This window comes from Trypanosoma cruzi, genomic scaffold, assembly GCF_000209065.1.
Source record: "Trypanosoma cruzi strain CL Brener 1047053516743 genomic scaffold, whole genome shotgun sequence".
Classification (NCBI taxonomy): domain Eukaryota; phylum Euglenozoa; class Kinetoplastea; order Trypanosomatida; family Trypanosomatidae; genus Trypanosoma; species Trypanosoma cruzi.
The window spans coordinates 93,715-105,592 of NW_001849432.1; the positions used below are offsets into that span (position 1 = coordinate 93,715).

Genomic DNA, 11,878 nt, shown 5'->3' on the forward strand with positions numbered 1-11,878 from the left:
GCAACATCTATAATCATTCGGTTGAACATGTTATACAAATTTATTTTATTTGGGGTGAGACACACAAAATGCACATGTGGTGTGGGATATAAAAGTGTGGTTTAAACTACGAGGAAGGAAACACACACAAACACACATATACACGCACTCACATACCAACCCTTCCATCTTCTTCAGTCAAGACGATCCTTCGCATGCTTAAGAACGTTACGAACATACGTCCACCTCAGTACGCTGTGATAAAACCGGCGAGTATCCTTTTGTTTCCAATATTCCTTTGCCTGGGCATAAAACTCCTCGTACCGTTCCTCCAGGTCGGCAACAAGGAGCCGCAGATTCGCCACGCCTTCCTCCTTTGACAAATCGGTGGAGAAAATTGTCTCGTTAACCGCCATTAAATCCGAAAGAAAGTCCGACCCAAGAGACGCAATATCCACTGCATCACCCATGAGCTTTCGGTTCTCCTCCAAACTACGGCGGTCATCATCGTGCATGAGTGCCTCTTCTTCGGCCGTTGTCAATGGGGCGCCCTTCACCTTCTCCGCGCGGCTCAAGCGCATCAAATACCGGCACCGCAAAAAAGGGTCCCGCAGGGTCTCGTAGGAGGCATTGGCGTAGATGGACTCATCCACATCCGCTACGCCTCCTGCTGCCCCCATTTCCTCCCTCTCCAAAACTGGTGCGGGTGTCGTTTTTGACTGCTCTTGCCCCTCTTCCACTTCTCTGGCCTGAACGTTGGCCTGGTCAGGATGAACGCGCCGCTGCAAATCGTGGTACGCGCGTTGCACCTCCGCCGCGTCGAGCTCCGGAGTCTGTGGAAAGCCCAGGTAGGCAAAGAAATTTCCGCGACCCACACCCTGCCGCGCAAGGCGCGTCATGTGCAGGAGGCGAGCATTCGTTCCTGTCGCCATCCCCGGCGCCAGTGCCGCCAGCAACGGCGTGGAAGAAACGAGACGAAATGCCATCCCACTACTACTCGTTGTTTCTTGCCGCTCCTTTCCCACTTTCTTCTCGCCCTTTTTTTCCCGACCCCACCACCACAAGACAATACTCACAGCCTCTCCACACACTCACACACACAGACAAAAAAACCAAAGGGGGGAAAAAAGGTAATAAAAGAAAGGGACATCTTCGACAGCGCATTGCATGGATGTTATTCACCGCCAGGAAGTACCCCGCCAGCCTCCTGTCTTCTCGTACCCCCTCCCTGACCCAACAGCAACCGCAAGACGAGCCATACACGCACACAGACACACACACACAAAAAAAAAAAAAAATGCAAAGCTACTGGAAAAAATACATTTTTGCACATTTCAAATAAGTAACAGCCCAAAAGAAGAAAACAAACTGTCAGCCATACATCCTTGAAAATAGAGAGGGACATATATATATATACATATTGTGCCGTTCGTGACACAGTGAAAGGTGATGGTGCACGTCAAGAGGAGGCTGCAGGCGATCGAAAGAACGAGCCTACTTCCTGCACCTCCTGCACCGCGATGCTTTCCAGTGGCACCAAACGGGCAAGAGCACTCTCCTCGGTTAAGTTCGCCATTTTCATTGCTTTCAAAAGCCGTTCATAGTGCATAAGTGCAATCTGCGTCTTGGCAAACCACTCCCGTGCGGCCTCTCCAGAAGGGCCGTTAACGCCTTTTGATGCGGTTTCCGTGCACTTCCTTTGAAAAAAGGCCAGTCTATTTTTTACAAACGGCAAATAGCGGACAATGTCCAATAGAACATTGCCTAATTTTAAGCTGGATGCCTTAATCGCCGGCGATGGCGTGGGGTTCGATACAACGTTTCTTATATCAGTGCAACGTGGTGAGGATTTGGACACGCCGCGACTTTCTCCTTTGGCTCGCGACTTTCCAACGGAACGTCGTCCTCGCCGAAAAGAAGAGACAACGACGCTTTTCTCCTCATCCTTTGGGAAACCGTCCGTACAAATCGATTTTTTTTTGCTCATATACTCCTCACGAAAAGCCTCTGACACCCGTTCAAGGTCAAGGTCCCAAATTCCGCTATGATCATCAAGCATATTCATTATTTGCACAAACGTTGTTCGTTCGGGCGGTCCAACTTCAATGTTTGTGGCTGTGAGGGCCGCTGGTAACCTCTGCCTTAGTGCGGCCGCAGCGGAGACAAGAAGTGAGGTACTGCCACTTGTCAAGGTTTGTGTACTGTCACTCTGCCGGGATTTATCCTTTTTCGTCTGTTTCTTTGATCGCGGGGGCTCCTGAACCGGCAGAATCTCCCCGGTGCTCGTCATAAAATGCCCCTCAAGAGCACTAAATTCAGTTGGTAGAAAAAACGACATGACCATGAGATAAAGATACTCCAGCTGCTCTGCCGAATTCATCGTCGTTGTCAGTCCCTCTATGGATGTGTGTTCCCATGGCTCTGGGATCAAGGCGTCTTTTTGTTGCTGAATTTCACGGATAGAATTGAATTGCTTCGGATTCACCCCTCTTTCCTCTGCTGGTTGGCGCAGGAATTCCGTCACTTGTCCCAATATATTTTTTATACGCCCCAGCCGACGAATTTCAGGCAGGCATAAAAAATTTTGCCCAATCCTCATCTCTACATTCTTTGAACGGCCCAGCAGGGCGTCATACATGACGCTGTAATCACTTTTTCTCACAGTTGGTGAAGGGAGCCGCGGCAGTTCAACAGGTTCATTTTCTAAATTGAAGCTTACAGGATTCGACGTCTTTCTTCCCGTCTGCTCCGTTGATGGTTGACGCACCGCAATTGAACGACGACGCAGAGAGACGCGGCGCTGCGGGGCAGGTTGTGTATCCGGTAAAGATGTGTTGTTTGACGACTCCACTGCTTTCGTAAGCATTTCCCACTTCTCTGCAGATAACGGCATCCCTCGACGCGAAAGTGCCCACGTTGCGTGAAATGCCTGATGTTTCTCTCGCAGTTCCTGCTGCTCCGCGGCAAGTTCCTGCGTCTTTTTTTGTTGACGTTTACTTTTCAGCTGCTTATCGCGCCAGACCTTTTCTTCAAGTAAGCGCTCGCACGCGGATGGCTGAAAAATAGCCTGGCGCGGGCTGGCAACAACCTCCCCGACAACGGGCGGCGTATACGTCCGAAGGAACGCCACCAAAAATTTCGTCTTCTCATTCTGCCGCATCCCACCACCACCACCACCAGACGCATTTGACATCCGTTGCCTTGGCAAAGCTGATACCAACGGCTGTTCCATGGCAGAAGGTCCGGAATTCTTTTTGTTCCCTTTGGTGGGGTTCACGTCGTTCCTCCCCTCGTTTCTCTCCCCTGCCGAGAATGGCTCCGTCAGTGTTAGCCGCAACCCTGTCGCCGGTTCCGCAAGGTCCGCAACGCTGCCTGTGGCGTGGTGTCCATGGCCCCTGTGACGACCCGCCCCACCGGCGCCGGAAGCAAAGTACGCGATGGCCTCCTTGCGCTCCTCGTCCCGCACAACGCGACGGTCCAACACCTCGAGGTGTGGGTGCTCGTGAATCAAAAAGAGGCGGTACCCCTCCTCGTCACATAGGGGGTTCCCACGCAGGTCCAGCTCGCGAAGACATTTGAGGGGCCTCAGTTGAGCGGAGACGGCGTTAAGGTTGCTGAGACGATTGTGCGCAAGAAACAACACCTCGAGGTATCGCAGATAGGGAACATCACCATCCAGTGTCTGCAGACAGTTGTGAGAGGCGTAAAGGCGTCGTAGAAAACGACAGCCCCGTAATGTGCCATGAGGAATGTCAACGAGCGCACTTTCTTCATAAACTCTCGAGTCTGAAAAGACGTCACGAGAATTTCTCGGGGGAATCAGAAAGTCAATTTGTCTTAGCCGGTTATGTCTTATGATAAGTGTGTCTAAATTTTTTAATAACTGCACATTACTGTGGAGCCGCGTGATACCCTTGCGACAGAGCGTCAGCTCTTTCACCGTGTGAAACCGTGAGCGTGGAATCCTCAGTGCACGAATAGGATCCAGACAGACCTCTTGCTCTTCTGTTGGGTCCACATATGGTGGGAACTCCTCCAATTCACTCTCGACATCGGACGTGCGATCTGCGACCGTTGGTTCTTCTTCTCCAGCTTCTGTTTTCCTCGCCATCTTCCCTGCTCCGCCGAAGCGTTTGGAGGCACCGCCTTCATCCTTCGGGACGCTCCGAGCGACCCCCTGCAGCGACTTCTTGTAAAATGTGCGCAAGAGGTCAGGATAATGCCTGTTCAGTGATGTGTACATTGCCCTATCACACTTCCCAAGCGTGCCTCTTTTTCCTCCGTACAGTTACCACTGCCGATCTTTGCTCTTCCCTCTCGTACAAACACCTAGGTGGCATCCAAAGAGAAGGAGCGATGAAAAAGGAAGAAGAAAAGTGAACGGAACAAGAGAGAAAAAGAAAGAGAGGAATCGTGTGTGTGTGTGATGGTGGTAAATACAGATGTTCTCTTCTTCTTGATTTCACACACAGACACACACACAGTTCCTCCATGTAGATAATCGTAATGCAATATGACGCACAGAACGCGGCCCTCGTGCAACACGCACACATAACTTCCCGTCCATATTTCGCTTTCATCTCCTCCCTTTTCGTGTTCCTGCTTCATGACACCGCTGCTGCTGCTGCACGTGGCACACGTTCCACAGCTGGAAGGTTACGTCCACGCCATGATTTAATGCTCAACTTTGCCTCCTCCACCGTGTCGACAGCCGCCACACAGACCACATCACTCCCACGAATCATCATCACGCCCATAGGCAACTCCTGCATCATGCCCCCACCGCTGTTATCGTTGCTACTCATGGGTTGGTTTTCTTGTTGCTCCTGTGAGCCACCCGCGTTTTCCCTCGCCTCGTCAAATACGCGCTCCACGCAGGATGTGAGAACAACATTGAGCAGCTGATCGGCGGCATGCAGCACGCCAACAAGGTAGCGACCATCGGTCGTAATGACTGAAACGCGCCGTCGCAGATAATGCGTCAACATGTACTTCAACAACACACAAAAATAAACTACAAGAGTAAAGTAAATAAAGGAAGATACATGCAAACACAGTGTACACCATTTTGTAAAAAAAAAAAAAGAAACAGAAACAAAGAGAGAAAGTGAGGAAAAGTGGATCCCGCAACAAAGACCCTCCCCCTCCCCGTACAAACAGACCGTCATGAACGGGAATAGGAGGCGTAGAAATCGTCATTTCATAGACCACTAATCACAAATGAGGAACAAAAATTATCAACCCGTGTGCACCACACATATGCCCCCTTCCTCCTCCTTTTCCTTTCCTCCAAAAAAAACAAAAAAAAAAAGAAAAGAATGAATGAATGAGGAAAATACCAAAGAGGCAGAAGGAAGAAAAGAAGGGGATTTGGGGAGTCCTCTGAAGGAACGTGAAGTTAAGTCCATTTAAAGAAAAAAAAAGAAGAAAAAAAAAGACGATATTCAAAGAGTCAAAGAACAGACGCACAAACAACAACAAAAAAAAAAAAAAGAAAAAAAAAAGAAATGAGACACGGCAGCTCATTATTTGGGTGACGCAAATAATAATAATAATAAAAAAAGGAACAACAAAAAAAAAAAACCAAAATAAAAATTTGGTGTTTGAACTCCACCATTCCCGCCAGAGTCCCCCTTTCATATTAGACCGTCCATTAGCCCAAATCTCTCTCTCCCTCTGTCTATTTCTCTCATTTTTCTTTTCTTTTTTGTTGTGCTTCTTTACTTCCCCCCTCCTTCATCCCTTTTGTTTTTGTTTATTCCCTTTTTTTTTTTTTTTTCCTTCCCCTGGCATCTTTACGTACGCCTACTCCTTTCAAGTAAAGTATGTGTAGGCATGAATGCATGTATGTATCTTAACGTGTAGACACATACTTCTAACCTCATCTTCTCTCTTTACTCTCCCCAGAGCATTGCTATCTAAATGCCCTTTTCCTCTATCCACCCTCCTTACGTGTTAATTATTTTAGTTTATATATATATATATATTCATTATGTCATCCTCCCTCTTCATTGCCAAAAAACACGACACAGACTCATGCCGTTTGAGCCGTTTCCGCAGTTCCATCACCTCCAGACAGACGCACTTACATGTATACATACATGTCCACATATATGCGTGTGTGTGCTTTTGCGTGAGGAAACTTATCGTTATATCATGGCGTAATATTGACTCTTCATTGTATCCGCGCTGTTCGTCCAGGTAGGCACAAATACATAATTTCACTTCCCTCCTCTCCTTAGCACTACAGAGTCCCGTCCTTTCAATTGTTTGCCACCGCCATCTCTCCGTTTTCATTCGTTGGTTTTCCTCCTCACTTTTCTCTTCATTCCCCACTCACTCACCCATTTCTTTTCTTTTTCTTTTTCCTTCTTAATTCTCCTACTTGCTTGAAATCCCAGCTCCTCAGTTCAGCTGAGGACACGGTGGGCTACGGCAAGAACATCTGACACCTGCGGCTGCGATGCCAATTCCAAATCCTTCGCGTACGGCGTGGGGCAGTCGGCGCACGACACCCGCTCCATAGGAGCGTCGAGGTAGTCGAATGCCTCACTTTCCATGACGACGGCGCATATCTCCGCCCCAATGTTGCAGACGGGGAAGGACTCGTCCACTGTCATGGCGTGGCCCGTCTTCATAATGGACTCGATGATCGTCCGACGGTCAAGCGGGCGGAGAGAGCGCAGGTTGATCACCTCCGCCTCGATCCCCTCCTTCGCGAGTTGATCCGCCGCCTTCAGGCAGAGCTCCACGCCGCGAGAGAAGCCAATCATCGAAATGTGCTGGCCGACCCGCTCCACCTTCGCCTTGCCCCAGGGAATAAGGAAGTCCTCCCCCATCGCCTCATCCGAGACCGAAAAGGACTCACCGTACATGAGCTCATGCTCAAGAACCACAACCGGGTTTTCGTCCCGAATGGCCGTCTTGATCATCCCACGCGCGTCCTCGGAGTTGTACGGCGCGAACACCTTCAGCCCAGGCACGGAGGCATACCACGACGCGAAGCACTGGCTATGCTGCGCCGCAACACCAGCAGAGGCGCCATTGGGGCCACGGAACACCACCGGACATAACAACTGACCACCGGACATATAATGCCCCTTCGCCGCAGAATTGACAATTTGGTCAATAGCCTGCATCGCAAAGTTCATCGTCATGAATTCGCACACAGGGCGCATGCCACTCATCGCAGCACCGACTGCCATGCCAGTAAAACCGTGTTCCGTGATGGGCATGTCAATAACGCGCGAGGTGCCGTACTTGTCCAAAAGTCCCTTGGTCACCTTATACGCACCTTGGTACTGGCCTACTTCCTCCCCAAGGATAAATACTTTATTGTCACGTTCCATCTCCTCGTCGAGGGCCTTGTTAAGCGCTTCACGGACTGTCAACGTCGTCAACGCACGAGTCGTGACGGCAGCGGAGAAAAGCCTAGAGACAGTAAGACGGCGCATTTTAATTAAAATTTCTCTTGTTAAAAATAAAACCTTTCTTTTCTAGGTAGTGTATGTTTGTGTGTTATTTGATTTAGCACAAGGACGCCTGTAAACAAGTGAGTGGGTTGTGTAAGACTCAAAATTACTCGGGAGGCAACAACAACAAAAGAAAGAAACATGAAAGAATTGAAAAATAACCAAAACAACATCCCCTCACCCCTTTTTAACAACACAAGTCCATTAAAAAAAAAAACAACAGAAGACATCATTTATTTGCTTCTCTCGTTCCATGCGTTACCGGGACCACCTCGTCCATGCGCTTCATCGCCCCAACAGCCCCCCAAATTAGAGAGCACAAGAATCTGCGAACAGGCAAACCGTTCGGTCAGCAAGTGGGTCGAGAGGAAGAGAGTCACTTCTACTCCCAAGCACGAAAACAAATAAAGCACAGAACGTCAAAAAGCAATACAAATGGAGAGTTTGCCAGCCCTCCTTTTTCTTTTTTTTTCCTTAATTTATTCCTCTTTTCTTGCATTATTCGTGTGTATGCGTCTAATATCCAACGGCGCCAGGAATTGTGGACGCGTGTGTTTATAACTCTCCATCCTTCTCACATTTACACACACACACACACACACACACAAACACAAACATGAGATCTTGAAACACAGAAAAAACAAAACACATGCTTTCATTCTTCCTGATCGCGAGGGCCGTTCCTACGGCGTCCGTGACGATGAGAATGGGAGTTGTCGGAGGAGCGTTGCCTCTTCCGTTTGGATGCATCCACAGATTTCGACCAGCTTTTCCTGCTAGTGTTGCCACCATTGCCTCCTCCCAAGGCGGCTGTTGAGTTCATCTGCGTCCCTGACGTGGATGATGATAATGGCACCGGTGTTTCTTGTGCTGTTGGCATTGCGCTTGTGAATAGGTGGTCCACATCAGCTGCTGGTCGTGTCATCTTTTCAAGCAGAGGGCATTCCACTGCCGCCAACAGCTGGACGGGGTGAGTGCCTTCCATGACAACGGACGTTAAACCCAATTGCTGCAGTCTCCTTGCCAACGCCGCACGGTATGCCGACTCATAGCGAGCAAGAAGGCCCATAATGCGTCGCATGTGAAACGTGAGTATGTACGCCTTCCAGTCCCCAAGTGGCGTGGCGTGTTCCAAAAAGCGGGTCACAGCACGTGTCGTGTCGGCAATGAGAACACGCAGCAGCATCCCAGCATCCTTCTCCGAGAATGGAAGGACCTTATGGAGCCACTCGTTGCTGTTGTCCTTCTCCTTCGTCTCGGCGGGCGCAGTTCCCTGTTGACGCTGCTGCTTCGTATGCGTGGGATTGCAAGGAAGGAAGCTCAGTTTGTACGGCAGTACAATGTCTTCCGCAACGGTCCCTAAAAACGCGGATAGTGAAGCACACTCCAACTTTGTGGCGTGCGTCAGTTTGGTGTTTGCTTGCAACACCACCCGACGCACCACCTCCAAAAGGGCCTGCGGTTCGAATCGTCCCGAGACCGCCATAAGCCATTTTTTTAGCGCCACACCAGCCGCAGCGCCATCCACTACAGAAATACGGGCACGCTGCATGAGTGTCACAACCATCGCTTCAATGTACGGCTTCACTACCGCGATGGGAAGCGGCTTTTCATCGGGGATTGGCATTGGTATTTCCTTCTCCCCCTTGTTGTCATCTGACTTCTCAGCCTTGACGACCGTCGCCTTGCCATTCTCCTCAACCCCATTCTCTGCCTTCATCTCATCCCCCGCCAAAACCTTCTCTTTCACAGTCGGTTGATCCTGTGGGTTTGTCTGCCTCCCCGCGTTACCGTCCCGCTGTCCACGCAGCCGCTTCACATCCCGCAGAATCGCTGCCTCCATTGCAGATTCAACTTTTTCCCGTGAACCTGACTCCTTTTGTTTTCTGGCGTGCTGCTCCAGCGTGGCCCGACGCTCCAGTAACGTCCTTGTCGGAATAACTTTCATGTAGCCGCGATTACAAATCCGCAGGAGCGTCATCGCCGAGACTCCCGCACGTGCATCAATATCTTCAAGCTCCACGTTGCAGAACCAGTCGTGCCAGGCTTGCGGCAATTCCGTTTCCCCTTCCGACACACCACCCGCTTCTGCGTCTCCGTCCCCCAGCGTGCAGCCGCCACGAAGGAGAAATGCCATTGGCAACGGTGCCGTTCTCTCCCCCGCTCTGTGACTGCCACCGTTTTGCCTTTTGTTGCCGGACGTCGCTGTGGGGTTCGATGCGGCGGGGCTTTTTGCACAGAGTTGCTTGACAATGGCACGCTGAATCTCATGTCGCCTGGTTGCATCCCAGTAAGTGACAGTGCTGCACAGCCGCAAGATACCAAAAAAAAAAGATGACATCGCGTCCGCCGTCACTGTGTCCGTCACGGGGGGGAAATCGGCGTCACCACGCACGCGCGCCAACACAAAAATTCCAATATGAACGATCATGTCGACAAAACTATCCCGCACCGCCACCTGGTCCTCTTCCTTCAGTTTCCTTTCCACAATGGGAGAATTCTTTGAAAGCACGTCCACCACTGGTGGCATGAGAAGGTCGTGAAAAAAGTGCAACGCGTCGTTCTTTGCATTCAGCGCAAGACGTAGTGGCTGGCGACAGTAATATCCGCGCGGCAGCTCCTGAAAGTACGCCACCTCTGCCGAAAGCGGGTAGCGCAGGGCACAACCCAGATGCTCTTGATCACTGGAGGTGCTGTAATCCACACCAATCGCCCGTAGCGGCGGAAGAAAAAAGGCAGTAAGGCCATGGCGCCCGTGCTTTACAATCTGCTCGTGCAGGTACGAAATCATGGGCCTGCCTGGCGCAAAGAAGCGACGAGCGGCGTTGCGAACGTGATGAAGCGAGTTGACGTCAAAAAGAGGCGTATCGTGACATATGAATGCTAAAAACATGAGCCACTCGCTCGCCGCCACGCCTTTTTCCTGCGCAAAGCCCGTCGTGAAGACCTTATCCATTGCGGCTGCCAAAAATCGATCCAGAATGAGTGACACGGCATCGGCATCCGAGTCGTGGTCCGTCAGATCCCCACAAAGACTCCCCAATGCCTGCTCTATAGCCCGAAAGACGGAGAAAAACTTCGGGAAAAATGTCCTCGCCACGGCATTCTCCTGCAATGGCTCTTCCATAAACGCCATGGAACGCGCATCACTGGCACTTCCCTTATCGGTAATCACGGGCTCACAGTCACACAACGCCGCCACGTTGTTGCCGGGACACAAAAAAGTTAACAGGTGCCGCAGCGTGGCTATCGGACGCTGCACTAACAACACACGCAGTACGCGAGTACTGAGACTGCTTGGGAAACCTGTTTTGTCCAGTGCACATGACAAGACGTGACTTATCTTCATGTTACATGCCTCTGCAAGCGTCCAGTGACCTGTTAGGGCAGCTGCGGGTGGCACATCATCGCTCTTTTCGTAGGAAGTCAAGAAGGATTTAAGTGCTATATGCTGCCTCACCTCAGCATCTGCGTCGCCGTTGGTCTGCAATGCGTCCTTACTCGTCACGTAAAAGACGCGTGCGATGATATCTACTAAAATCAGTATCCACGGCGACGTCTCATCCGACTGAGCTAAGAGCCGGAGAACACGCTCCACCTGCCCCTTCAGTTGCCGGATCCACTCAACCGCTTCTGGGGTTGCGGGAGTGTCACTGCACTCTTTGTTATTTCCCGCTGGACATTTCCCTATCTCATTCTCCTCCTTTCGACTATTATCCTGCCGCGGTGCGAGTGCGTGAAGAAATTCGCAGCAAACGGGAAGCCACCTACCAATCATCTGCACCACTCGTCTTGCCTTAGCGGAGGTTGCCACCAAAACATGGGCATGGGACGTGTCCCTCATCGATGCGGCCTCCGCGGGGGCTGAGGGAGACGCCAACATCCTCAGCACCCGAACCGCGTTCGTGACAAGTGTGCGGGCCTCACCCCGTCGCTCGTGCGCTGCCACCTCTGCATTGGGTGACTTCACTAGCGCTGTGCACACACGCAGCACCTCCTCTTCCAGCCTTTGCATTTCCGCAATAAAGGCTTCCCACGCATGCTGCACGAGTCGCGGCAACAATTTTTCCTGCTCAATAGGTGTCATGCCCCAAGTGTCCCTCACAAACATCCACACCACGTCCCTCATCGTGCCGCCAGCTGCCTCATCTGCCTCCTCACCGCTCCATTTGGCCGCATGTGTGTAAACAATACCGTCAAGAAAAATGTCTAGAAGCGATTCTGAGACCAAACCGCCGTGCGCGTCCTTGTTGGAAGCACAAAGGGCGGCCCACTCACCAAATACGGCGTGGAGCAGCATCTCGTGGGAGGTTCGGCGGAGCGAAGACGTGTCCGGCTCAACTACGGTACCGCCTCCACGCACCGCCTCGTCCTGCGTCCTCGCTTGCCGCCCCTGTTGCGAGGCCAGTAACGCATCCAGCAGCTGA

General features: G+C 51.1%; 5 protein-coding genes across 5 annotated transcripts, besides 8 other annotated features; all 5 read right to left on the bottom strand.

Moving 5' to 3' along the window:
• Positions 1 to 11,878: part of a sequence feature (heterozygous, non-Esmeraldo-like haplotype) that runs on past the window's edge.
• Positions 121 to 156: a microsatellite.
• On the bottom strand, positions 174 to 965 carry Tc00.1047053510421.300 (hypothetical protein, conserved; the record flags this gene model as incomplete). The annotated part of the gene is made up of 1 exon (XM_814080.1): positions 174 to 965. One exon carries the CDS (start codon positions 963 to 965, stop codon positions 174 to 176), a length of 792 nt encoding a protein of 263 aa, XP_819173.1.
• On the bottom strand, positions 1,439 to 4,222 carry Tc00.1047053510421.310 (hypothetical protein, conserved; the record flags this gene model as incomplete). The annotated part of the gene is made up of 1 exon (XM_814081.1): positions 1,439 to 4,222. One exon carries the CDS (start codon positions 4,220 to 4,222, stop codon positions 1,439 to 1,441), a length of 2,784 nt encoding a protein of 927 aa, XP_819174.1.
• On the bottom strand, positions 4,584 to 4,967 carry Tc00.1047053510421.314 (U6 snRNA-associated Sm-like protein LSm8p; the record flags this gene model as incomplete). Its single annotated transcript, XM_814086.1, has 1 exon — positions 4,584 to 4,967. The coding sequence occupies one exon, from the start codon at positions 4,965 to 4,967 to the stop codon at positions 4,584 to 4,586; it is 384 nt and encodes a 127-aa protein (XP_819179.1).
• Positions 5,271 to 5,343: a sequence feature (A-rich).
• Positions 5,459 to 5,487: a microsatellite.
• Positions 5,520 to 5,575: a sequence feature (A-rich).
• Positions 5,663 to 5,762: a sequence feature (T-rich).
• Positions 5,935 to 5,967: a sequence feature (AT_rich).
• Tc00.1047053510421.320 (pyruvate dehydrogenase E1 beta subunit, putative) lies at positions 6,390 to 7,433 on the bottom strand (the record flags this gene model as incomplete). Its single annotated transcript, XM_814082.1, has 1 exon — positions 6,390 to 7,433. One exon carries the CDS (start codon positions 7,431 to 7,433, stop codon positions 6,390 to 6,392), a length of 1,044 nt encoding a protein of 347 aa, XP_819175.1.
• Positions 8,034 to 8,068: a microsatellite.
• Positions 8,107 to 11,878, bottom strand: Tc00.1047053510421.330 (hypothetical protein, conserved; the record flags this gene model as incomplete). Its single annotated transcript, XM_814083.1, has 1 exon — positions 8,107 to 11,878. A coding segment is annotated over one exon (3,772 nt), but the record flags the coding sequence as incomplete, so codon positions are not given.